This window comes from Condylura cristata, unplaced genomic scaffold, assembly GCF_000260355.1.
Source record: "Condylura cristata isolate star-nosed mole 26May11 unplaced genomic scaffold, ConCri1.0 scaffold00021, whole genome shotgun sequence".
NCBI classification, from domain to species: Eukaryota; Metazoa; Chordata; class Mammalia; order Eulipotyphla; family Talpidae; genus Condylura; species Condylura cristata.
This window is the reverse complement of record NW_004567122.1, coordinates 36,565,488-36,592,971: the sequence shown is the minus strand read 5'-3', so window position 1 is coordinate 36,592,971 and position 27,484 is coordinate 36,565,488. Positions and strand designations below refer to the sequence as shown.

Genomic DNA, 27,484 nt, shown 5'->3' with positions numbered 1-27,484 from the left:
TATCTTGTGTGTGAAGCCTACTCCACACTGGTCTAGGTTCATAGAGTGGGCCCAACTCCCTGGGACAACAGTCATAATCTCCAAGGAAGGATGCTTTCAGGCCCATAGGCAAAAGGGAAATATCCAAGCTAGTCATCTTAGCAATAAAACACCAGCACTGGACCCTCCCTGGTGGCACAACTGGTTAAAACACAGCACTGTGAAGCTATCCGAAGTCACTGCAGCCCAAGTTTGATCCCCGGCCAGGGAGCTGACCCACATGGTGTGGCAGACCTCTCCTGACCCACCTGCTATTCCCCTCAGCAGTGTATTTCAGTCAATCTGCCTGTTCTGCTCACCACTCTGTCTCTGGTGAGTCCTCTCAATGTCCCTACACCTCTAGCCTGTACCCCAATTCTGTATGCATAAATAAACCTTTAAAAAAATAAAACACACCAGCACTGATAATAGCATACCCCTTCTACCTGACAAACACCTTTGCATCCACATAGATAGAGAATTTTAAGAGATAATAGGGTAAAACCACTTTACTAATCATCACAGCATCTAAAGAGTAATTATCAATTCCGTCATCACAATTTTCATCCAGACAATTTTTTTTAACTCCCTCTGGTGCCAGGCATTGTGCTAAGTGTGAATAACACCAAAAGCCTGCAGATTTGTTATAGCGTCTCTGTGGACCTAATGTTGGGGCTGAAGGTTGAATGGAAGAGACTTGCCTGCTAGATCCATGGCTACAGTTGCCCTGCCAGATGTTAGTGCGGCGTTAGTACCGGGGATGAATCTTCTGGATAGATACAGACCCAGAGCTCTGTACCTGTGGGGAAATGCTCAATTACTGGTCAGTTGCTCCTGAGAACTTTGCAGTAGGACCCTAAGTAGGTACCTCAAGAGTATAACACAGCATCACACTGACAAAGGTATCAGAGTATTTAACACTGATCACGGCACACCAGCAAATGTCGTCTTTTCTTTTCTCTGGAAGCTAATTATTTTATTATGTTTCTAAGATTTAGATCATAATAGAACTATTGGAGAGTATGATGAAATCCATGGGTTTTTCCCAAAATGTCTGCACATATGTACAATTTTTTTGCTGTATAATTTTTGAGATAACGTGTATAGAACACATGATTTAGAGGTATAGGCACACACCTCTTCAGAGCTAGAAATTTATAATGCCTTTCTGAAAAACTCATTTAGTTCCTGAAGTACAAATCCAAGGCTAGAAAGCAATCCCTGTTTTAATGTCACTATCTCGATGGAAATGACAACACTGATTTAATAAAGTCACAGAGCTCTAAGGCAGCCTAGTGGTTATTTATTGGGCCATAAATACAGTCTCCCATGGCCATTTTTTTTTTTTTTGTCATCAAGATGATTCATTATAAATATCATATTTCTTCACGTAACATGATCTTACCTACAAATAGCTCTTGGAAATTATCTCATAAATTGTTCCAGATTCCTTATAGACTAGATAAAGGAATATGTCATTGCCTTTATTTACATATTCGAACTCAAGATTCAAAAGGGCTTCAGTAAATGGCTGAGATGTTGGTGAGTCACTGAATCCAATCAGAAATTAGAGTGATTTCCCTCATTGGGGGTGTACTGCACGCCCACAAAAGTGCCAGGCAGTGCCAGAGCTTGGGGTATGCCAGTGTTCAGACAGCCCTGCTCTCCTGAGGCTGCCTTGAGAAGAAAAAGCCTATTCTCTTTGAAAATTGACTTGGATGAGTCCAGCATCCCTAACTCAATGATAACATCTAGCACACACAAAAACACATGTACAGTTTCTGGAAGCAGACAAAACTGCATAACAGTCCTGATTTCAGCTACTTCCATGCTTGAGTGTTGGTTTCCGTGTCTGTAAAACCAAAATTATTTCTGAAGCAAGGGACAGCAGGCTACAGGGGGCAAGTCAGTTGTCTGACTACTTTTGTGTGTTAAATCTGTTAAGAGGTATCAAGCAGGTTGTCTCTAGTGGTGCAGCTCTATGAAGTGATTGGCAGCCACTGCAGCAGGAGTAGGATCCATAGCCATGAGCTGATCCACATGGCACAGCAGACCTCTCCTGTCTTCTCCTCTCAGCTGTGTATTTCAGTCAATCCGTCTGTTCTGCTCCCCACTCTGCCTCATGAATCCTCTCACCCCCCACACCTCTGGCCTGTACCCCAGTTCTTGTATACATAAATAAATCTTAAAAAAAGAGAGAGGTCTAACAAACAGGCATCAACAACAGCAAACTAAACAGGTGAAGAATCAGAGAAAAATTGGCAACAGAAATGACATATCTAAATACTTTCTAGTCTTTTATCAAGAACATTTGCTGTTGGAAACCTGCTGCTCTAAAGGGAGCTGGAGTTTTTGGAGAATACCTGTGTACTCCATATGTGGAGTTGCAGGACTTTAGAAATTCTGCAAACAGATCTTATTCTCAGACTTGACTCCTGTTCTTTGAGAACATACTGGCTTGTGTTCACGTCCCCTGCTAGCCAGGAAAACTAGTTTTCAGCAGTAACTTATTAATCTGTATAAGGAAAACACAACTGCATGGTATTTTCTTATTCCTTTGTTCATATCTTTAATAAAAGCTTGGGCTGGGAGAGTGAAAGGCAGTGCTGCGCCCGATGGCTCTCCCCAGTCTCCCCCTTCTTTGTTAATGGCAGAGAACTTCATCAGCTCTCTGGCTTCCATGGCAACTTGCCAATACCTGTTTTAGAACCAGACTGCCGGTGTTCCCAGTCTACATGGCCCCTTCCCAGCATTACGATCTTGAGGAAATTGCCTCTTGAGCAAACTGTATCTGACTTTCCTTGCATGTCAGTGAGAGTTAGTAGTAGTACTTATTTCTAATGATGTAGGGGGTGTGTAGGTTAATACACATGAAATGCATATTAAATAGGAGGTTGGTCTGTGGTCACACAGCTATTATTATTATCATCACACAGTTATTATTAATATCATCACTACCATTATTTCCAGTTCTCCAGAAGATATTTGTGTGTGTTAAATGAGACAATTTCTGATGTATGGGGCCCTTCTCATGGTAAGAATTCAGTATGTCAGCTCTTCTTTGCTATGTCATCTCTGTCATCCTATTAGAAGTTCCCAATGACCCAGCAATAGGCACGAGGATCTCCCACCAGTAAATGAGAAATTGAACTCCAGAGAAGGGAAGGGATAGATACTGACCCAGGAAGATGTAGAATGAAGCCTAGCAACATCGTTTGCATTCTGAAGTTGCATCCAATTTCCATGCTGTGCTATCTCTTCAACAAAACATCTGAGCGTCTTGGGCCTCCCGATGGCCTATGGGTTAAGTCTCAGCACTATCACTGCTGCAACCTGAGTTCAATACCTGACCATGGAGGTGACCCACATGGCATAGCAGACCTCAGTCTCTCCCACTGCTCCCCTCAGCCATGTATTTCAGTCACTCTGCCTGTTCTGCTCCCCACTCTGTCTCTGGTGAATCCTTTTACCACCTCACACCTCTGGCCTACATGTCAGTTCTTCTGCATATAAATAAAGTCTTTAAAAGTAAATGTGAGGGTCTTTTGTTTATATGTTTTCCCCAAATGCTGCACTTGGAGTCCTGGGAGCCTCGCAGGGCAGGCAAACATGACTGGCAAAGTAGGCAGACAGGAAACCGGGATAATTGGATTCCAGCCATTCCATCTTAGGGTTGCATTCATAACTGGCCAACTGTTGATGACCGACCCTAGTGGAACAAAGCCTGACCAAACAAACACCACCCCTGGGGGCTTGCAGTTTATGCGACAGAGTGAGAGCTCCACTGGCAGCCACCAACCTCCAGAAGTGGCCACAGAAGTGCCAGGCCTTAGCCTGAAGCTGAGATCAAGCAGAGGTGGCTAGTGTTGGGGAGTGTGAGGTGAGGAGCCAGACCATTTTTGACAGCAGCCGTGATGTGATTAAATCAGAACTGCGTTTTCTTTGGCTTTGGCCCAAAGCCATGGCAAGACTCAGGTGAGGCAAGTGTGCATTCAGAGTGATGTTTAAAGCAAGTTGTTGCAATCACCCCAAGACAGCATTAGCATGAGTAGGTAACTATAAAAACAGGTAAATGTTTAAAAATATAATAGTTTATTTTTACATCATTTTGTGCCTTTTCCCATCTCAGTTATAATCCCCGTGGGCTTCCCATCATCAGATCACCCGTGTGCCATCACCATAGTCCAGTGCCCTTCCCTCCCCTCACCATTTTTGATCCCATTCCCCACTCCACCCCCATAAAATGTCTCTGGTATATAGTTGTCCATTATTATTATCCCCACCCCCCGGTCCTTTATACTCCTGCCATGAGTGAAAACATCTGGTATTTTTCTTTTTCTTTCTGGCTTATTTCACTAAGCATGATCCCTTCCAGCTCCATCCATTTTGCTGCAAAAGGCATGAGTTTATCTTTTTGATTGCTGAGTAATATTCCATTGTATATATGCACCACATCTTTTTAATCCAATCATCTCCTTTTAGGCATTTGGGTTGATTCAATGTCTTTACTATTATAAATAAGGCAGCAGTAAACATGGGTGAGGGTGCCTCTTTGAATCAATGTTTTTGTGTCTTTTGGGTAGATACCTAGGAGTGGGATTGCTGGGTCATAGGGAAGCCCCATTTTTAACAGTTTGAGAAACCTCCAAACAATTTTCCATAGTGGTTGTATTAATTTGCATTCCCAGTGCAGGAGAGTTCCTTTTTCTCCACATCCTCGCCGCCATTTGTTGTTGCTAGTCAAAACAGGTAAATGAAAGGAGTCCTGAAAGGACTCCTGAAAGGAGTCCCTGTCATCTCTAAGTAGTCAGATTCAACAACACGATCTTAGATTGTTTGAAGACTGTGGCTTCAAATAGATTCTTGCTGGGTGGTATATAAAAGCTGTGATGTTGTTGCTGCAAAAGTAATGAACAGCACCCTCAGGAGACCCCACCACTGCCCTAGGTATAGGACAGAATAAAAGAAAGTGCATTTTGTAGATGGCGTTCATCAGGCTGGGAGAAGCTAATGACAGTCAGCTTTGTTTAGATGCTGCGAGCTGTACCCAGCTGCTGTCTGGTGTCTCAGACCCCCAGTCTGAGGAGGAAGATGGTTGTGAGGCCTTCCTTCCCAGGGAGGTCCCTCCCATGGGTCCTTCTGTCGGGTCATGTTGGGTCTTCTCTTATGAGGTCTTTTCCTATGACAAATAATATTATTAAGGCACTAACTCAGTAGTTGTGGATAAGACCCTTTGCAGTAGCCAAGAGTTCAAGGCGTAGTGGGATGGAGTGAATGAGGAAAGCTGGGTTTTGAAGATTGACCCTGCTCAGCACAGCCTGGCTTTCCTGGTGTGAAATGCTCAGACATTATTCCAGGAGCTCAGCTCTCGGCCCGGCCCTTCCTCTGTCTCCCACGGGAGTCTTGTTTTTTTGGCTTTGTGTTTTCCTAACACCTGCTGCCAGACAGCTGGTTAGCCACCAACCACCCACCCCGGCCTGTCATATGCCAGCCAAATCACAGCCGTGGCAGCCACGCTAACATTCAGCTCCTTCAGGGTTCTGATTCTGCCTCAGCCCTGACCCAGCTGCCAGGATTGAACATGTTTGACCTTCAGGTGAGGTTGACCAGCGAGCATGATCCAGGGCAGTTATTTCCAGGGTCCTGCCTTGGCTGGGCAGCAGAGTGACATATGGGCTACTGGCTTTCCTCCCAATCTCTGCATCAGTGTATGGTGAGTTGCAAGAAAATACTGGGTGTCAGGCAACTTTGCAAGACATGTTCTGCAATACAAATGTAAGGAGTCGCCATCTCCATCTAGAAGCAGATTTAACTGGGTGCTCTTGGATCTGAGCACCCCAGCCAATGAAAATACAAACAGCTGAGGCCACAAGAAAAATGTGCTTTTCATTCAGCAAGTGAGCAGGACAGAGACAGTGGGTCAGGTCTTTCAGACAGATTATAAAACTCCTGGAAAATCTAAATTTGACTTTCTATTTTAAATGCCATCTTACCATTTCTACAATGTGTAGCTTAAATCCCATCTCCATTATTTAAGTGTAGGACAGGGTAAAAAAGGGTTTGAAGAATTGTATTCTTTTCTAAGTTTTTTTAACCAGAATTTGCACACTGTCTTCAGACACATCTACAACTTACCTAGATGTTACCACTCTCAAAAGTCCATTTCTTGGACTTGTCAAGGGCTCTGTTCAAGAAAACTGATATTTACCTGCATTTAATAGGAAATAAATTAAGAATTGCTAAATATTTAATTAAGTAAGTATAAGGGCCTAGCACCATATATAATATATAATGTTATAGTATATGCATGTGTATGGTATATATAATATAAATATTTTATATACACATAAATTTATGCCAGATGTACATTCTTATAATCATTTGTAATTCTTACCGCACATGTAACTCCAGCCTTAGACGAGTGTTTCAGCTCCTCTCTAGGCACTACAACATCCTAGTTCCTGGTGTTTGAGTGGCGGGGCCCTGATGGTGCACATGGTTTTTCTTTTTATTTAAACATATTTATTTTATATCATTCTTCATTTTGTGTACTTTTTAAATCTCGGTTGTCATCCCCATGGACTTCCCCTGGGGAAGTCCAACTCACCCATGTGCCATCACCATAGTCCCATGCGCGCTTCCTGCCCCAGTTTTGATCCTGTTCCCCTCTCCACCCCTGTAGAATGTCTCTGGTTTACAGCCTTTCTTTTCTTTTTTTTATTTTTTATTTTATTACAATTGCTTTTTTTTTTTTCCTGGTCCCTTATGCTCCTATTATGAGTGAAACCATCTGGCAACACCCAGATATTGAAATCTTCATCTGATTAGTTAGAGTCCACTGAAAATTGCTGCATTTCTTTCTTCATATGTCACCTTGTCTATCAATTGTTGACTTTGGAAATTTTCACAGAACAGACATAGTATGAGTTGGTCACCCTGAGAGAGCTTGGGTAGTGAAAGATGCAAGGCTCATCGTCAGGCTAGGAAAAGACTAGAGAGAACTAGGCTCAGCTAAAGGAAGCAGGAGTTGGGACTCCAAATCACCAGTCAATCCCATAATTACCTTAGTTCCACAGATACGGCTCTGGGTAACTAATTAAAGCACATCACCGTGCCTGGCACAACACACATGTGGAACACGTCTTACTCCACGAACCCTCACTGAGGTTCACCCTGAGGTGGGGGTTGGGGGGGGGGCTGTCATCTTCACGCTGTCAGATGGGGAAATTGAGGCAGAGAGACACTTAAGGTAGAAAGGCTCCCTAAGTCAAGGAGCTGAGACTGGAATTCTAACATCTGACTCTCAACCACCACAGCGTAGCTGGCGGTCAGCAGAAACCTAACTGTGCTAGATGAAAAATACATGGTTTATCTTCTCCCAGAGGCTTGTGATTTAGCTGGAAATGTGCTATTTAAATGCAAGTACAGTCGCATGTAACAAGTCATAGCAAGAGCTGTCACAAGGCTGCTTATATTGTCCAATAAATTATCGATGCAGAACGTGCCATGGTTGTGTAAGAGGGAAGGGTGGCAGAGATGGCTGTCTGGAGGAGGAAGTGAATCTAGATAGTAGATTTCCAGATTCTTCTCTGTAGAGACACTGTAGGAGATTAGCTAAGGATGAATTACTAGCCTCAGGGTGAATTATTTTCATCCCTTTCCCTTAAAAATCCTAATTCTGAGATTCTGATTTTCTGCCTGTCTCTTGCGTCACCTAAGGAGAAACTGATGTGTTAACCAGGGAAGAAAAAGGTAGAGTTAGGGGAGCCTTTTAGAGTCTAGGGGTCCTGAAGGTAAGGAGGAAATATTTAGATGGGATTTCCTAAAACAGAGATTGGGATTTCTCTGGTAAATATGAAGTTGAAGAGGTGGCCCTTCCTTCTTGGAATGGGACCAAGCGCACAGAAGGAAAAAAAACCCAGTGCGTGCCTGGCCTAGAATCTGACCCAGTTGGGAGCCAGAAGTTCCGGCTTTCAGAAGCTCATTTCTCAGGCCCAGGCTGCCCAAATTTAAGGGCGTACTCCTAAATCAGAGGGCCTTGGAGTGGACTCCAGGTGCCCACTGAGTAATCAGATCCTTTGGCCCATTACTTCTAAATCTTAGTTCCTTCTCAGAAAGTGGCCAACAGCCCACGTCCCGGGGTTGGTGGGCAACGCAAGGTGATTCATTCCTGTAAGGTGTGCAGCCTGGGACTGCCAGCAAGTAGCAATTAGCTGTGAAGAAGAGGGAGGGAGGAAGGGTGGCTGTGCACAGACCTGGGCCTTGACACTGTTAAAGGTAACAGGTACCCTTGGCTGCTGGCTGGCCGTTTCCTCTACCACAGCAACCTTGTTTTTCTGTGCCTGTTTCCTTAATTGACCAGTCAAGGTAGTAGCCTGCTCTGTGAGTTTTCCGGAGCGTGAGAATGAGCTACTAGCTGTCAAAGTGCTCTTCAGAGTGGTTTGCAGAGGGACCTAATTATGTTTCCTCCCAGCCCACCCCTGGGGGACGTCTGGAGCGACTAGAACTAGATGTTCAATAGGCACAGATCATTTCTCTACTAACTACTGCATTTTCTTTTTTCTTTCCCAACTTCTGCTTGGCTCTCCCTCATCTGTGGCTGTTTTCTGTTTCAACCAAAGTGGCTGTTCCTTTGTCTCCAGCTTCCTCCTGCTCTTCTGCAATAGACCGGTTCCTGTGTAACTCTGAGCGTGCTCTGTAAGTCTGTCACGTCCATGGCGGGTCTGTCTGTGTCTGTCCATTGACTTCTTCCTACACAAGTCCTTGCTATCTGTTTATTCCTCCGTCCTCCCTGGGCCAGGTGGAGGGAACAAGTGGCTGGATCACCATGTCAATGGAGACTGCCTCAACCCACCCAGGCTCAGTGTTCTTTCTGGGCCTTGATTGCTATTGATCTAAAGCCAAAGATTCTTCTGGTTTGGGAGTTTTGTTTATCTCTTGGTATCAAAAATTTGTGTTGGGTCCCTCCCTGGTAGCACAGTGGTAAGAAGCTAAAGCCACTCCAGCGTGAGTTCAATCCCTGCCCCAGAGGTGACCCACATGGAGCAGCAGACCTCTCCTGACCCACCTGTTGCTCCCCTCAACAGTGCACTTCCTCAGTCAACCTCTCCTGCTCCCCACTCTGTCTCTGGTGAATCCTCTCACCAGCCCTGGACCTCTGACCTGTACCCCAGCTCTGTATGCACAAATAAATAAATCTTTTTTAAAAAATTGTGTTGGGCTTTGTCCTTGTCATGAGCTCAGCTTTCCCAGGTCCCAGGTGAGGTGGGCTCTTGAAAACATGGAATCCAGCATCTCCCACCTGGCCATCCCTACCCCTTGGCTAGAAGTGCTGATCCCATTTCTCTTTCTCCAACATGTTACTGTGACTAAATCAGGGTTTTCCAAACCTTTGAAATGCTTGTGTATCTATAGATGCATAATACCGAGCTCCATGTAGCTCTCATCTGCCTCCTCTGTGCTAACACACATACCCATGCCATAGCCCTCGAAGCTGGAGGATTGGCATTTATCCTATATGGTTATCTCGGCTACAGGCTTTATTTGGAACCCCCCAGTATTAAGTCAGATTGTAATTTTTTTCAAGTTGTCTTGAATTTCCACTATTAAGCTGTCTTAATGACAGGCAAGACCTCAAGTGATATTTAACATTTTTGTTGTTGTTGTACTAAATGACCTCTGTTGGTTTTGCTGTGTGATTGTTGGTTGGCCTTCTTATGTGTCTTTTCTCTTTGTACACATCAGCTATTGTTTACTCCCTGTAATCAGTTGGCTTGCCACTGGCCTCTCTTGTCTCCTCCCCTCTCTCCTCCTTCCCAAGGAGAGACTGAGAGCCAGAAAGAACCACAGGCAGCTGTCTCCAACAGCAGATGCGTGGAGGAGCTGAGCCCTCCCCCCCACACTCTTTTTTCTCTCCCCCAGAGGATGTGATGTCACACCAAAGCACATGGACAACACCAAGCAGTGACTGAGTGGTGCATACACTGTCTCCAGTGAAGCAGAGCAGGAGAATAGTTGTACACACTGTCTCCAGTGAAGCTCAGCAGGAGAATAGTTGCATAACGGGAGCCTTCCTAGAAAGATCCGGGCCAGCTCATGGGTCCACAGAGCAGGAGGCTGACAGCCTTCACTGGGCTGAGACGAGGAAGGGGTGCTCCCAGGACTGGCCTCCTTCACTGGCGGCCTTCATCACTTGCCTGCCTTGCATTGCACCTCAACTTCATTCTTCCCTGGAGCAACCATGCTCTCTGTTTCTGTGAACACACAGCCAAACCCCAACTCCCCAGAAAACCCCTCTCAGTTCAAGCATCAAGACCCCGATAGTGTCGCCTGGTCCCCAGCCACAGACTCAAGAGGTGGCGGCAGAGTGCCTCGGAACACTCTTCTGGCCAGGGCAGTGCCTGCCAAAGGGGCAGCTCCCCGCCTCAGACCACAGGTACCAACTGGAGAAAGGGCTGGATGCAGAAGCCCATCCAGGAGACTGTGAGCCCCTCATAGCCCGGAGGGATCAGGGGGCCAGGAGAAGGGCACACTGTAAGAAATGGCTCCTGCTTGTATCAGCTAGCTGTACATGCCCATGTGACGTAAGCAGCTGGGTCATTTTGATCGTGGTGCTACCAATAACCAAAGTGACCCCGAGGCCAGGATCCTTTAGAGATTAGGTGTCTGTTTTCCAGTGACAAGAATCGGTGTGAGTGGAACTAGCTACAAGCAGGATAGAAAGAGACTGAAGAAATGAAAGTATATCCCCAGAAGAGAAGGTTGGGGTAATGCCCCCCCCACACACCCCATTAATGTCATCAGTATCCACTAAGTGGCCAGAATAATCTCTGCTTCATGTCACTGGACCCTGCGCCAACCTCGCATCAGTCCATGCTACACATCACTGCTAGCATGTTCTTCCAAAATATATGACGTCCCCTTAGTGGGCTTCCGCTGCTGTTAGGATGTGCTCACAGCCCTGTGTGGGGAGCCTCTCTGCGTCACCCTCCTGTTAGGCTGCAGGTGTAACCCCTGCTGGCACCGTCCCCCTCTGCCTGGTCAGCTTCTACCCACTTTTCAGACGCCATCTCCTATCTTTCCTCACCATGACACAACTAGTTACCTCGGTCACATGCCCTATGACATGTTCCTGAGAGCCACTAAATAACTCTCATTCCTGACCCTTCTTGTGACTGTGACTTGATATCTGTCTGTGAGTCCCCCACAGACACTGAGGATCATAGGGACAGGGTCTAAGCAGCTTTCCTCACCACGTTGATAACTCCAGGGTTTGGCACTGTCCTGGGCTGTGGTCTGTGCTTAAACCTGTTCTTAAATAAATAACTGTCAGGTAGACTAAATGCCTAGATGTGAAGCCCTGTTCTTTCCCAAACATCAGGAAAACACCCAGTGTGAGGTCTTTGTTCCGGGTGAGGGAGTTCAGGTTTTCTGAAACTCTGCCTTGGGGGTGAATCTCTTTAAACCCATGCACCTCATATTTTAATAATTAAAACCTCTTCTTGCAAGTGTCCCCGTGCGAGCACTGCCATGCGGAGCAGAGCCAGGGTGATGTGCAATAAAGTCTGATGGTTTCCTCATAGTGCCAGGCTGGGCAGGCAGAGCGGGCTGTTATGATGCAGCTAATTAGCGCATGCAGGCTGCTGTAAGTGCGATGCTAATTGCTCAGTGAATGAATTGTAGACTCAGGTAATTACCAAGCCTAATGTGGGTCCCGTCATGTTTGAGTAGATTAATGCAGAGGGGAAGTAGCCCAGCTAGGAGGAGCTGCCTCCTTCCTCGCTGTTGCTTGGGAAACAGCAGTAAGATTTCTTTCTTTTAATATTTTTAAGCGTGGTGTGTGTGTGTGTGTGTGTGTGTATTGTTTTACATCATTGTTCATTTTTGTACGATGTATGCTTTCTCCTCTCAGGCATAGTCTTAGTGAAATTTCTATCACCACTTCACCTGGGCACCATCACCATAGACCCTTGAGCTCCTTCCTGCCCTGTTTTGATCCTTCTGCCTCTCCCCTGCAGAATATCTCTGACTTCTAGTTGCCTGCAAATTGTGTGTTGTTTATTACTACTTTTTTTTTTCTGGAATCCTTATTTGTTTCCCCTATAGTCCTCCTATAAGTGAAGCCATCTGATATTTTTTTTTTTAAGATTTATTTATTTGTGCATACAAACTGGGGTACAGGCCAGAGGCTCAGGGGCGGTGAGAGGCTTCACCAGAGACAGAGTGAGGAACAGAACAGGCAGATCGGCGAAATACACTGCTGAGGGGAGCAGCGGGTGGGTCAGGAGAGGTCTGCCACACCATGTGGTCACCTCCGGGGCAGGTGGGAATCGAACTCATGCAGAAGTGGCTTTAGATTCTCAGTGCTGTGCTTTAACCCGCTGCGCCACCAGGGAGGGCCCCATCTGATATTTTTCTTTTTCCTTTTGGCTTATTTCACTGAGCATAATCCCTTCTAGCTCCACCCATGTTGCTATGAATGGCATGAGTTTATCTTTTTTGATTGCTGAATAGTATTCTATCATGTATATGTACCACATCTTCTTGACCCTGTCTCTATTTTGGGGCATTTTGGTTGTTTCCCTATCTTACCTATTGTAAATAATAGGCAGTTCAATTTTCATCGGGACTGACACTGTCCAGGTATACCCAGACATCTGGGCTCTGCTCAGCTACGAGTCTTAAGGCCTTACACCAAACAGAGCAGGTGCAATCTAAAAGATGCCGACTTCTCTCTCTTGGGCTCTTTCTTTATCTGAAAAGCCACCTTAAAGCTTTCCTTCAGCCAGCCCTGTGATCATTTTCTAAATGAACAGACTTTTAATTCTTTTTTTATAAGATTTATTTATTTATTCATACATACTGAGGTACAAGCCAGAGGTGCAGGGGCAGTGAGAGACTTCACCAAAAACAGAGTGGGGAGCAGAACAGGCAGATCGATGAAGTACACTGCTGAGGGGAGTAGCGGGTGGGTCAGGAGAGGTCTGCTCCGCCATGTGGATCCCCTCAGGGTCTGGGGAATCGAACTCACACTGAAGCGGCTGCAGCCAGCTTGCAGCACTGTGTCCTAACCCATTGTGCCACCAGGGAGGGCCCGGAACAGACCTTTGATTGATTACAAAGGCATGGATTTCTGCACCACAACTGCAATCCAGTACAGCACACACATCTCACCTCTGCCCTCAAGTAACCACAGTATTAATTAACTTTATGGAGAGTGGACTGCTTGGCACTTTTTTATTATAAAATAAGCATTTTATGTGTACCCTGCCACTAACTATCCACCGCTCCCTGTGGCATCTGGGGTAATTCAGTCAATCGATTCAGAGCCGCGATGTGACAGGCATCTGCCTCCACAGCTTATGTCTCTACTGGAGACTGCTTCCTTGACCTGGGAACATCACTTTTTCTAAACCTTGGTTTCCTTAAGAGTGAAGGTTCCTGCACCCACTGTGTGTCCCACCCTGTGCTAAGTCCTTTAGAGGTGAAATTTATTGCCACAATAGGCTGAGAGGGAGGTGAAACGAGTCTCTTTGACCAGCTTGCACAGCTGGTAAATGGTGGTTAGCGCCTGAGTGCCGGGTTGGCAATAACACCTGCTTTCTTTTGCTCACATTCCTCCAGTGAGGCTATGTAGCTCCCATGTAGATGCTGCAGACTACTGGGGTACCTACATCCTAGCTAGAGAAATGCTGCAGAAATCAGCTCCTATTTCTGCCACATCACAGTGAACTCGAGTCACCAGGCAGGCACAGGAGAGGGGCTACCAGTTGATCCCACACCTGCCCAGAGGATGCATTTCTTACATCCAAGTGAAAATACCCACTAAAAATGATCTTCCTGGAAGCTGGGGAACAGCCACCACAGGGAGCACCACTGTATTTTCACAGACACACTCCCTTTTCCCAGAGTCCCACCAAGGAACCCCAGGTGGGTCCCCCTTTGTGTATGTCTCCTGCCAGGGTGTGGCCAAACCCCACAACTGGGAAACACACCCTTCTGCTCACCCCATTTCTCAAGTGAGCTGCTGCCGGTCACCTGCACCCTGGTTAACCCTGGAATACCCACTGTGCATACGCTCTTCCCTGCTGATTCACTCATTGGCATACGAGGAACCCACACTTGGGAGAGAGGAGAGGAAGTCGCTGTGGAGGAAACTGCCCACACCTCCTAACAGCACCAGAAACAGCCGTGGCATCGTCTCGCAGTGAGGGACAAGGTGCCGCCTATGGTCAGTGAAAGTGACTTATTGGCTTTAAACGGGGCAAAGGTTTGAACATGTGCATTGAGGCTAAAAGTGGGGGCACCGTAGGCGTTGTGACCTTAGGTAAGTTGCTTCTTGGAGCCTCAGTTTTCTCACTTGTAAAGTACTCTCTCACTTAGCGTTATGAAAAGTAAATGAAATAATGTATGTTATTACCGGAAGTGGAACAGAGCTGGTAAGTGGTGGTGCCTGGTTTGGGTAGATCAGGCTGAATCAAGACAATTTTGGGTCACCGTACTGCAGAACCCACCCTCTGGCTAGCAAGGGAAACACAACACACAAGACAGAGTCTGAGAAGATATGTAAAGAGCACACCAGCAATAAAGCGGCCTAGGGTTGCATGTCCATTTCCAGTCTGCCTGGGACAGGGCACCGGTTCTCTTACCCTGTGACACTATCACCACCAAATGCATCTCCCTGGCCACTGCCTTCCTGTCTCCTCTTAGTAGAGCAACAAGAGACAGCCAGCTAGAGGTTGCTCATGTCACAGAGGGCACTGCCTGGAACATTCCATAGTCCTCCTCACAGGTAGTAACATTTAGGGGATCTGCAGGTTGTCCCTGCTCATCCCCCTCTCTGGGCCCAGATGCCTTCAGGACCTCACTCTTAGCTCCTTCCACTGCCCCCTCACTCCTTCGGCCTCAGCCCCCCGTTTTTTTCAAAATTGCTGTTCTTTAAAGTGGCCATGTGGGAGCTGGCCTCAGGGACTTTGCACTAGCTACTCTTCTCTCAGTTATGCACATGCCATGCATCCTCACATATCTCACAGGATCGAGTTGGGAGACAGAAACCACACCAGTCATTTAAACAACACTTCAAGGGCCTCCCTGGTGGCACAAGTGAGTGGTTAAGTCTCAGCACTATGAAGCAATCCATAGCCTCTGCAGCATGAGTTCAATCCCCAGGCATATAGCACAGCAGACCTCTCCTGACCCGCCCACTGCTCCCCTCAGCAGTGTATTTCAGTAGATCTGCCTGTTCTGCTCCCCACTCTGTCTCTGGTGAATCCTCTCACACTCCCCACCTCTGGCCTGCACCCCAGTTCTTGTGCACATAAATAAATAAAATAGTTTCTTTTTCTTAAAGATTTTTTTTTTATTTATGATTACAGAGCTGGGGAACAGGCCAGAGGTGCAGGAGCAGTGAGAGGATTCACCAGAGACAGAGTGTGGAGCAGAACAGGCAGATCAATGAAGTACTCTGCTGAGGGGAGCAGCGGGCGGGTCAGGAGAGGTCTGCCTCGCCATGTGGATCTTCTCCGGGGCAGGAGGGGATAGAACTCATGCGGAAGTAGCTTTAGCTCCTTAGTGCTGTGCTTTAACCCATTGCAACACCAGGGAGGGCCCAAAATATGTATGTATGTATGTATCTATCTATCTAGATATATCTGTATCTATATATATTTAAATAACCACTATCTTAATACAAAATTTGTTAAGAAAAGAAAAATATATAAAAGAAACAACGAAAATCAAAATTATTAAGAGGGTTTATAATTGTTAACTATTCAAAGGGCAAAAAAGAGGCTGAACTGTTATGAGGGAAGCAACTGAAGGAAATAACTATTATCTCTAGCACTGAGGAAACAGAGTCACAAAACTCAGAAACTTGGAAGAGGGATCCATCCGAGCAAAACTTAGAGCTCTGAGGAGGAGGTGCAGCCGGATGCCTCTGAGGGCTTCTGTGAAGCTGGTTATGTAAGAGTTGGAAAAACTGCAAACTGATCTGACTACTACAAGGAGGTGCTGCCTCTGCTCGGCTCCAGAAGCATCCTGGGACGATGCTCACAGGCACCGCAGGCAGAGGGGAAGCTCTTGGGTGATGCAAGACACTTGTGTGTGCATGTGTGTTACACTTAACGGACTTGACATTGGTCTCAGAGAACTGAGTGATGATCTGCTCTTAAGCTGTAGAAATTTCCCCAGAATCTGGGTTACTGATAACAAGGCTGCAACTGGAATTGATTCCAATGCAATTAACATTTTGAGTGCAACTGTGTGACCATGCAGAAAGATAATAACCAGTTGTCAAGTAGTAAATGTCTCTGTGATTCTTCGAGTCAACTTGTTTGATTCATCTAATTGATGTAATGTTCCAAGCGGCATCGAAGGGAATCAGAGTGCATTGTTTCTGGCTCTGAGGAGTTGGCTGATCTCAATCAGCATGTTGATATGCTAAGCGCTGAACCCTTTCTAGAAGAGGAAACTTGGTGTAATCAGATAGAACTTGAGCTGGTGTCTAAGATTCTTTCAGATGAGTCTCATGAAAACCCAAAACTTGGTTGGGAGGCAGGAGGTCTGTGTTCCAGACCCAGACCTTACCTTTAAAATGAGCAGTTTGGGGGCCTTTGTTTTGCTCGCCTCTCCAGGATGCCCATGTGCCCAGCACCACCTCAGACACGTGCACTAACAATGACATCAAGAGTGGCATGAGTGCCCCCCCTGGGTGAGTTTGGAGGATACCTGTTGAGTTCTCATGGCTTCTCTCCTTCCTGCCTAGGTACACCGTTCTGCATAGTGGACATCACCAGGAACTCGAGAAACTGCCCATACACAATGACCCAGAATCCCTGGAATCATGCTTCTGATGGAGGACATGGCTCAAGGCGAAGTCATTCATTCCCATTCATGTCTGCATGAGCAGGATCCCCTGGCATCTCCCCTGACCCTCATCATGGCTAGTGAGGAGCCAGGAAGTGGGGCCAAGGCCTGGGCGAAGGTCCGCGGAAGCCATGTTGGGCAGAAGCAAAGGCCGGGGCACAGAGGATGTCAGAGTTGTGCAAGAGCTTCAGGCACTGTCAGATCCAGCCTCCCTCCCACACACCGATGGAGTGGAACCCTCCCTGGTACCCCTGGAAGATGGCCGGTCTCAGCTTACACACCTCTGGGGACAGGTGCTCACTACCTCCTGAAGCAGCTCCTGTTATTACAGGGAAGCTTTCATGCCAAGGAACCTCTTTCCTTCATTGGAACTCAGATCTGCTCCAGCTCCCACCAGCAGCCCGGCTGTTGACCACATTTCTCCTTGAGAGCCCTTACATGTTGGAAGACAGCGGTTTGCCATCACCTACCATTCCCGGAACCGACAACTCCAAGTTCCTAGCATCCTGGCCATCTTCTTCCAGACATGCTTTGGTGGGAGAGAGAACGAGGCTGTTCTAAATCAATGGAATTGGGTTAACACAAATGGGCAGTCTGTCTGGAAGTCAGTGGTTTTGAAGGGAAGCATGAAGATCTTTGGTTTATCACCATGGGCATTTTTCTTCTTTTCTTTGGAAAGAGACTTTCGAAACTGCTGGTCCATGTTAGGGATCCATTCCTAAAAGGCATCTGTGCAAGTGGTCTGAGTACATGTGTGTTTAAAGATGCCACTTTCTCATTGGTACACTGGCTTTGGGATCATTTGAAAAGAAGCTTGATTCACTTTCCTTCCATTGGAAACGACGACACTACAACAGAGTAGTGACTGAGCATCACCTTACAATTCAGATTTTAAGAAGGAAACGGTTTGTTCCTGTGGGACCCCCTTGGGGACTTTTAGGGACCTGTACTGAAGTGGTGTCTGGTCTCAGGCAAAGGCATACCCATGGCCCAACCAGCTTCTTGGGAAACTTCTTGGCTCCCTGCCTGTGAAGCTCCTGGAGTTACCCTTTTTATATATCTTGTATCAGAATCTCATGTCCTCCAAAATCCCCAATGTGATGCTTGTCTTTTAAGGTCAAAGCTGCTGCAAAATTGCTTTATCAGTTGTGCCCCCAGGTTAAGACCCAGTTGCCTTTTTTGGCTGCTGATCAAAAGCCCTGCTGAAAGGATTTATTGCAGGTCCTTATGGCAAAGCCTAGGGGATAGCAATGGAGGTGGGCACAGGGGCGCCTACATAACAGCACTACATGAGGGTACGCCAGAAGTTTCTAACCCTGCCAGTTGTCCTTGCCCTCTGCTTGGTCTGTTGACCTGCTTCACTTCCTCAGAAGCCACAATTGCCTCCTTACCAAGGTTTCATCCTCATCGGCGGCACCCTTCTACTCTCAGCCCCCCAGATGTGACGGGAAGGATGGTCAGCTGGTGAGACCCACTTAGACCAGAGGGATCTGGCTTCTGCTTCTAACATCACCCCAGGGAAACCCCCAGGCAAACCCCATTGGGGGTGGGTCAGCACCCCAATGGGAATCTGCACATTCTGAGTGACTTTTCCCACCTTCATGAAATGTTCAGGAAAAAGGCAGAGATCAGTGAACTGGGAACCCGGAACTCTCAACATGCTGCCTGAATGTGGGCTCTGTCCTCCCGCACAAAGCACGTCTTAGGGATGGACTAATAGTGACCTTAAATCCAGTTCACAGTGAGGATGTCTCTGTCGCATCTCACAGGACAAGATCAGGCAGCTGGTGGACTCTGTTTCACGCCCCCAAAGCCCACAAGATCCTTCACTCCCTGAGGACCTGCACATATAATCCAGTAGGACTTCTTCCCTGTGAAATGCTGCTCTTCCCAGGAACTTAACACATATATCTGCTTCTACAAATATTTCTTCTCAGCTGCAGGTCTTCCACACTGAATGACAGCAGGGATTCAGGAGGGACCCACAACAGAGGCGAGAAAATGAGATCTCGCCCGACTGCATGCACACATCTGTCTCGCTGCCTGGCCATGCCTCGTGCCCAGCCATGACTGGTGTCTGGAAGTCACAGGCACCCTGGGGCAGGGAAGGACAGTGATGGTGGGAACCGGAGCCTGTGATATTGTCAAGATGTCCTCTGCAGAGATGGGCACAGAAGCAGACTTTGCTGTCTCTTTGGACCAGCGTTGGGGGTGAGGTGGTGATGCACTAAACACCCCTAGTGGCATCTCTTAGCACAGGACCAGGCTTGTCTATGTGGCCAGCCGCTAGCCTGCCATTGCTGACGTCAGGCATCTGGGAATCCAGGGATGACCACAGGTGGACGGCAGATTCAGGCAGAAGAGACTTGACACTCACCCAAGGAAGGAGGAGGCCTGCATCTCGTCTTCTTGGAGGGCCTCCCCTCCTGCAGGTTGAAGAAGAGAAACTCCACATTTGGGGGGCACCTGCCTCCAGCCATACCCTGCAGACCAGCCTTGGCAGTCACAGGGAGCATCGTGGCTATAGCCGGCTAGCCCCACATCTGGGTAAACGCGACTCATCTCTGCTCTTCTCACCTCAGCTCTCCAGCCTCCAGGAGTCCAGGCAGAAGCCCTGAAACCTGGTCTGGCTCATGATCAGAGGCTAGATGGCAAAAGAAATAACAAAGACCTTCAACTTTTCAACTGACCTTTGTGTCTGTGGGAAAATCCGCCCTTTCCGGGACTTCACCTTTTTGCCTCACCAGTGTTTTCCAATTCATGTTAACACACGCTGTCCTCCAGCAAATGCTGTTCCGCTGGGGAGCAGGGGTGGGAATGTGGGTGGAGGAGGCCGGGCTGCAGCGGCCAGGGGAGGGGTTATAACTAAATCACCTTTAATACCATCTTCAATTAAGAACAGAGTCCTGTCTTCTTGGTGCCGGGCTGTCTACCCATTTCTCTTCTTTGGCGTCGTATTGCTCTTTGGTGAAAAATCAGTGTTTCTTTTCTGTTTTCCTTCATTACTCTGCTTTGTTCTGGTCAAAGGCCTTTCTGTGATAGCTGGTGTAGGGGGAAGAAAAGACTAAAGCATTTACCCCTCCTAGCTATAATTTGCGATCTCTTTCTACAACCTAGAAAAGTCAGCCTGAATGTTTGGTTTGAATTAAATCAGAGATGGACCTGACGGCCTGAGTTTAGGATACGGTATAACTTGAGGCCTGGCCAGCACTTGCCTGTCTTGTCTCAAACCGAGTGGAGATGATTTCTGAGCTGGTGGGATTGTGTTGAGCTCCAACAAGGGTCATCCAAGGGCTGCCATTAGGATTTGGACTAAATATGTGTCCTGCCTGTACTGTTAGTGACGGAGTATTTTATCTAAGTCAGTTAGAGATTTCACTTCTGTGAATTGATCTTAGAAAGAGACATTAGATCACTACTCAAAAATAGGAAATCAGTATCATTTACCATAAATAGAAAGCAACCACAGAGATAAACACATGAAAACAAAATGGTTATTGTGTTCTAAGTGGAAGCCAAGGCTCAGAGCTTGCCCAGGGCTTCCATGATTAAAAGGAGGGGAGGGGCATGAGATGGGAAGCCTCCTGCCTCTGCTGAGGAAGGGTTGCGTAAGAATTTACCAGCGAGCAACTCCCAAACTTTATCACTAAAATAATAGTGTATCTATAATAAGAGCTCTGACGAGCTCCTTTCTGCTAGGACTGTGGCATGTACTTTCAAGGGCATCACCCTCAATCTTCTTAAAATTCTTAAAAGGCAGGTACTGAAGTGACCCTGTTTTCCAGCTGGTCAACAGAGGCCCCGGTCACCAGCGTGGCAGGTTGAACATCCCCGTCAGAGGGTGTGCAGCTGCTTCTGGAGGGTGCAATCACTCTCCTGCTTGATGCGCGGGGCACTGTGCCACAAGCCTGAGGTGTCCCCTGCCTTGTTAGTGCCATGCATTTCCCCTGGGCAGCAGGCCAGGCCCAGAGGGGAGCCGTAGGATGTTCTGGGTTCTGATCCAGTCTGCAGTGCTGATCCACTCTCTCCATTGTTCTCTAACTCTCCCCTTAAATCGAGCCTCAATTCCTGTCTTAAATGAAGATGGGGGACCTTCCTGGTGGTGCAAGGGGTTAAATAAAGCCCAGCACTATGAAGTTATCCACAGCTACTGCAGCATGAATTCTGTTCCCTGCCAGGGAGCTGACCCACGTGGTGTGACAGACCTCTTCTGACCTGCCCAGTGATCCCCTCAGCAGTGTATTTCAGTAGATCTGCCTGTTGTGCATCCCTCTCTGTCTCTGGTGAATCGCCTCAAACCCTGCACCTCTAGCTTGTATCCCAATACTGTATGTATAAATAAATAAATCTTAAAAGAAAAAAAAGAAATGAAGGTGAGAAAATAGGGTGATGGTTGGTTGTCTGGAAAAGCCCTTCCACACTTTTCTGCTGCTCTTTCCAGTCTTCAGCAGCCTGGAGGGACTGAGGAACCAGCCTCAGGCATTGGGGATCAGCGTTGAACCAACAAGCTATCTATTGAAGGGCGAAGAGCGCCCCTGCTGGAGGGCAGCGTCACTACCCCGAGTTTGTTAGGGAAACACTCCTGTGCGTGGCCCCACCAGAAATGACACGTTCTTTGTACTTTTCAACGTCTGAGTCTTCACGGCAGCTCGCGGGGAAGGGTTCCTGACTTCATTTTACAAAAAAGGAAACAGACTTTGTTGGGGACGGTGATGATGCCAGACAGGTCACAGCCCCAAACACGCCAGGCCCCTTCATCCTAACAAAGTGCTTTCTTCCTCCTTCTCTTAAGGTCTGTTTGGCTTCTAAATGTACAAATTATTTATTTCTAAACTGTAAGTTTTGTGTTTTACAAGTACTTCTTTTGCCATCCATTCCCACTGTAAAAGGTAATAATGTTCGTACAGAAACTACCCCTGAACTCCAGCTCAGTCCCACTCTCCCAAGAAGTGATTGTTCCCCTCACCTGGATAATATAATTCAAGAGCGCATTCTGTGTGTTTACAAATGTATAAATGTAAATATGAAAACATGCTTTGTTCTTATATATAAATATGGTCGTTATATAAAATAATCTGTAATGTCTTTTTTAACGATATCCCTCAGGCACATGTAATTCTCTCTAGACTGTGTGTGTTTCACACAACACACACCAAGGTTCATGGTGTTACTTCTCGCCTGTGTTTGTGTGGGGATTGGGGCCTGCATCAGAGCAGCAGCCTCCCCAGGGTCTGTGTGAGCCAGGTGGAGGTCAGCTGGAGTGGGTTCAAGTTTAAGTATTGGCAGCAGCTCTGACTTGGAAATTTTCCTTGACCACCTGTGTGTGGAAAGGAGGGCAAGGGGGAGGTATTGGGGGCAGCCCTGGGCTCACGTCTCCCCTCCCTTTCTTGAGGAGTAGAGACGTTTTCTCAAGGATCACTGGGATCAGAAAGAAACACCCTGCTTCTATTCCTTTCTGGATGTATTTCTGAGCAGGTAATTCACCCTACTAAACTGTTTCCTCAACAATGAAGGGTGCGGTGGCCTGGTAATCATACCTAAAGTCTTAGTAGGCAGGTGTGGGAAAGCATTTGGTAAATACTTGCATATATGCCTTGTCTCATTATTTCTTGTGGCCCCGTCACTGTTTTCTTTCATCTGGGATATGGCTCAAATAATATTAAAGATAGTCCAGTAAACTCCTAGTGCAGTAAATTCCTACTAAGGGGAAAGAGTAGAAGCAAGCCTACCTGTACTCCCTTGGATCTTCACACCAGCCCTGTGAGGTGGGTAAATTATTTGTCAGTATGTTTGACAGTTGAGGAAATTGGGACTCAAATATAGCAGCGTGCCATTTCCAGGTCACCCAGAGGTTGTCAAAGGGTGTGAGGATCTGGCCCAGGTTTCTGATTCCTCATCTTCAGTCCCTTTGAGAACTATGGTGCTGGCTGTTACTAGTCTGTTAGGACCCACACACTCTGCTACGTAAGCACGACATGGGATGGACATTCTGGAATGAATCATCCAATGAACACCTAAGGCCTTTGAAAATGTGCCAGATCCCTGAGCCACAGCTGGTGACATGATTGACTTAGACAAGAGTAACTCACTTCTCTAATAACTCACTTCTCTGTTGCTGATGTGGGCAACTCCTTCACTCTGCCAGGTTACGAGATTTTAATACTATTTGGTGATGTGAAATTATGTAAAATTCAAATTCCTGTCCCTAAATATTTACTGAAGTTGTGGCCATTCATTGATGAATGGGCTATTTTACACAGCAGAACAATTGCCACAGCTGAATCGAAACTTCTACTGTCTGGCTCTATAACGTATGCGGACTTCTGCTGGAAGCCATCCCTGTCCAGCATCCATTCCATGTGCATTTACCAAATACACAGAGCAGGCATTTCCAGGAGGTTGTTAAGTTTAGGCATCTTAAGAAAGACTTGGCGCTCCCTGCTGTAAAGTTTAGGCATCTTAAGAAAGACTTGGCGCTCCCTGCTGTACGCCTGGGCTGACAAACTGCGGTAGGAAGCAGCGGCCTCTAGTGGCTGATCTAAGCGTTACTTAGTTGATTTGATTATGGTTGTGATGAAAAGTTTTGATGGCATCTTTGCCTAATGGGGCTTTGGTACTACTTTGAAGTGACCTGTCTTTTACTGATTATAGTTCTAAACTGGAGTGTGGAACATACTCATCCAGTGAAATGGGAGGTTAAGCTGAATTAAAAAAATAGAAAGGAAATGTATAGTATATGTATAAGCGGATTGGGTTAGGTAAACTCCAAGGGCCCTCACACCTCATAAAGACCTTGATTGCATACTTCCAGTTGGAGCTTGTAAAGCTTTCCCATAGATTTGCAGCTCAGCAATTTATGAGGCCATTCAGTAGCAAGCTCAAAGCCAGGATTCAGCAAAGCCAGGCCTCAAACAGGTGTTGCTCTGCTTTTGTTCCTGACCTGACCCTAATGCTGCAGGAATCACCCTTTCCTTGAGTAAGGAAAGGGGCATCTCCAGCTGACCAGGTATTATGGAATGACCTGTTCCTGCTGTTCTGCTCTAAAGAGTTATGTGAGTTGAGTATCTTAAGCTACCAAACTAAAACAAAAGCAGAAAGTGGGTTACAGTGGAATCGTAGCCACGACTCTACACATTCCTTTTTTGTGTAGTATCTGCTACTCTATAAAACAGGGATTCAGGTCCAAGGCAAGTAAAAAAGCTTTTAATAAATTTTTATATTCAAGATAAAGCATATACATAATTGATGTGGAAATAAATAACTAGAAATGCTTTTGGAAACTTTTCCATTTTTCCTTCAAACTCACTTTTATACTCATGAGTCTTTTTTACTTGATTTTAAGAAATGTGACAGCTATAATGCCACGAGAGAAAGGAACCACAGCTATGTACAGAAACATAGACCGTCTCTGTCCAGAGGGTTTGGGCGGTGTTTAATAGTAACACGTAAAAAAAGCACACAAGACACAAACACTCTTCAACAGATTTACTCAAACAGTTTCGCTCGAGAAGAAAAAGGCACAGATTTAAGGGGAGGACAGTGATTAAGAATATTGTAAATGGGGCTCAGCCAAAAAGTGACACTTTATGAACTAAATCAGGAAAAAATGAACAAAATGAGCTCTTTCCAATTACCTGCCTTCATTAAAATGAGTTTTTAAATTAAATTGTATAAACATATGATATAAAGTTGGTACTTAGGAAATGTCTTTGTATATTTCCTCTATATACAAATTGTATACAATTTCAATGTTCCTTGTACTGAGCCGGGGCCTCCCAGCTGCAAGCCCCAGTGCCCGGGGAGGCCCCGGCAGCTTTCTGCCGAAACAGCTGCAGAGGATGAGGGGCCGATCAAATGTAGTCATCTTCCACTGGCTCTCCATTGACATCGCAGTAGTGGATAAAAATTGCCACTACTCGCTGGAATACCCCCTTCTTCATCTGCCGCATCTCTGAAATCTCCTCTCCTATTGTTTCCATACAGATGTCAGCAGAGAGCTGCCCTTTTCTTCGAGGAGCGTAGATGGTGCCTTGGAAATCAGAAAGGGAAGGGGAGACACGAGTGATTATTAGAATCATTTGGGAAGTTTCTCTAAGTTGGTCCACGAGACATGCCCACACACTGCATTACCACACAGACACCGCACGCGGAGTCCATGAAACAGGCCCATCAGTTTATTTGATGCCTAAGACAGCACGTGATTAAAGGCCCACGTGAGATGTACTGAGAGGCAAGCCAAGCACACACACGTTGTTTATGAATCTGTATCTTCAGAGTTTTTGTTAGAGAGCTTCACACCAATGGATAGCTGAGGAGAACTAATCAGTGGTTCCTTCACGTTTCCCCCAAATACCTACACCATTTAAATTCCCAAACACTGTCTGCCTAAGCAGCAGCAGCTCAGAAGAATTAATGTAACTGGAACAATTTTGAAACAATATAGTCAACAAACCCCTCAGTCAGGTGTAATGAAACTAAAAACACTTCAGGAGGAAAATCTGTCTGAAGGAATGTCCCCCAAAACCCTTCTCACCATTCCTGGAGGCACTGATCAGCTAATGTATGCATTAGAGCTGACTTCTATAGGGAGAGATGCAAACAATAACAAGCAGCAAATAAAAACACTTATATGGGAAGCTTCTGAGAAGTTGCAATGTTCCCGATTGACACACAGATTGACACACAAAATATTAAATAGAGGACAACATAATTACTTTCTTCATCATCTTCAAAGTCATATCTGGCGAAGCTGTTGGGTTCTGCTGCCCGTAGTGATCGCAACCAAGGAAAGTCAGAAATCATGGAATAGGGAGCTCCGTCCACAACACCTAAGTAAGGAGACAGATTAATTGCTCTGGCAGGGAGGCCAAGCCCATCCAACCACGCGGAGTCCTGTGAGCAGAAGGGAAACATGCCTCACCCCTCATGGCTGACAAAGTGCTGGAGAGGAGATGGAAACCCCACCCCCAACCTTGCCACTGTCCGCCCTACGGTCTCACTCTTCCTCTGCTCTCAATCGAGTTCACCAGTTCCTCTCTCCACACATCAGAAGGCTAAGCCAGGAGCCCTCGCAAGTTGCTTCCAACCCTCAAGCTTGTGCAAGTTTTAATTTTTTTCTTTTTGTGTTTCAACACTATTTCTAATGATTCCGGGGATGGTCAAGATTGATCCCTGCTTTCTGCAGATACTCAAACTACCCAGTTCTGATGATCTGTAATCCCCAATGACTCTCCCCTAAGAAAGTCTGGCCACTGAGCTAGATAAAAGTTACTTGATTTTCCAACCACTTGTAAATGCTCACCTTCTAAAGTATAAATTTCTCTACCCCAGGGATACTTGGGGTACTTCTTTAAGTCATCTTCAGTTCGTGTGGCTTCAGGAAAGAATTCGTACTTAATGAGTTCTCTGGAGGCAACAGGAAAAATTAAATACAAATTACAGAACTGAAAATGATGCTGGGATGTAAGGCAGAAAAGAAGGTTCCTCACAAAAGGAGAATATGTGCAAACAAGCGAATCCGTAGCTGACCAGGACAGAATGACTTTTACTATCTTTAAAATCATCTCAGGGCTCAAGAGAGAAAGTTACTCTCTCAGCAAACATCTTGTGTGTATAAGGTTCCTGATTATAAATAACACATAAGAAATGCATGAAAATCCCAAAACTGTCTGATGATGGAAAACAACATGATTCTAAACGCCTGTCTCTTTTCCATGCCCCAGGACTGAAGGAATGCAGACGGGCAGTCTGTTAGTGATTTAAGTTTGATAATAAAGATGTTCTAAGTATATGTTTGCTTTTCAGTTTCTGTCCTCATCTCCCTCCAATTTTCGTGTACGGTAGCTCACATACTTTGAGGCCTGAGCAGCCCAAATGAAACTATCTAGAAACATCAGAACTTGTTTCTGCGCACTCTGGCTCCCAGAAGTGACTGAGAAGGTACCAGGGACCCACACTACTTACTGATTGATGTTAGCTATAGTGTCCATCCAGCTGCGAATGCGCACCTTGTTCCGGACATTGGGGGGGTTACTGAATTCATGGATGATGCAGATGTGGTAGGGGTAGGGCCCGCTAAATAGCTTCTGCTCCAGCGTTAGCGTATCCACCTAGGGAAGGGACCACAGAGTGGGCTTCGGACCAAGGAAGAGGGCATCTTGGAAATCTATCACTTCAAGCTCACCAAGCTTTCTTTGGACCCTCCATTTTCACTTCTTTGGCTGGTTTGAAAATGAGAGAGTCACACTCAACTATGAACACAGCCTGCTTTGCTGTGAGTGAGGTTTAAGCAAATTCTGCCGAGCAAGCTCAGAGATTTGTATGTCCTCACTACATAAATGTCCATTATACCACAGAGTGGACAGAGGCAACACTGCAGGAATCCACTTCTTGGTATCCCTGATTGGGTTAAGCCCTGCCTGCATGCAGCACTGGACCCCGGCTCTCCCCTGGAGACCACCCCTCTCCCCCGTATGTTTCCCACTGCATTCTTCCCACGCAATGGCAACGCCTGCCTGTAAAACCCCACTCTGGCGTCTAAGTGGCAGACATTCTGCCTCCTTCTTACAAGGCAAGCTTCTTGAGGAAAGGAGGAGGGGTTTGG

General features: G+C 46.4%; 2 protein-coding genes across 8 annotated transcripts in view; one reads left to right on the top strand and one right to left on the bottom strand.

Annotated features, from left to right (window-relative positions):
• Positions 1–17,019, top strand: part of HTR4 (5-hydroxytryptamine (serotonin) receptor 4, G protein-coupled) — a 141,182-nt gene extending 124,163 nt beyond the window's left edge. The window contains exons 6-7 of one of the 2 annotated variants that reach the window (XM_004686867.1): positions 8,640–8,715; positions 16,781–17,019. In XM_004686867.1, the coding sequence (XP_004686924.1) occupies positions 8,640–8,700 (61 nt within the window). In that variant the 3' untranslated portion in view covers positions 8,701–8,715; positions 16,781–17,019. The remainder of the gene's footprint in view (positions 1–8,639; positions 8,716–16,780) is intronic. The other variant, XM_004686866.1, reaches the window with a different exon arrangement.
• A 7,058-nt stretch (positions 17,020–24,077) lies between these two features.
• Positions 24,078–27,484, bottom strand: part of FBXO38 (F-box protein 38) — a 44,483-nt gene continuing 41,076 nt past the window's right edge. For 5 of the 6 annotated variants that reach the window (XM_004686863.1, XM_004686864.1, XM_012727979.1 and 2 more), the window contains 4 exons: positions 26,845–26,990; positions 26,183–26,286; positions 25,596–25,709; positions 24,078–24,910 (listed from right to left, as the gene is read on the bottom strand). In XM_004686863.1, the coding sequence (XP_004686920.1) occupies positions 24,732–24,910; positions 25,596–25,709; positions 26,183–26,286; positions 26,845–26,990 (543 nt within the window). In that variant the 3' untranslated portion in view covers positions 24,078–24,731. The remainder of the gene's footprint in view (positions 24,911–25,595; positions 25,710–26,182; positions 26,287–26,844; positions 26,991–27,484) is intronic. The other variant, XM_012727982.1, reaches the window with a different exon arrangement.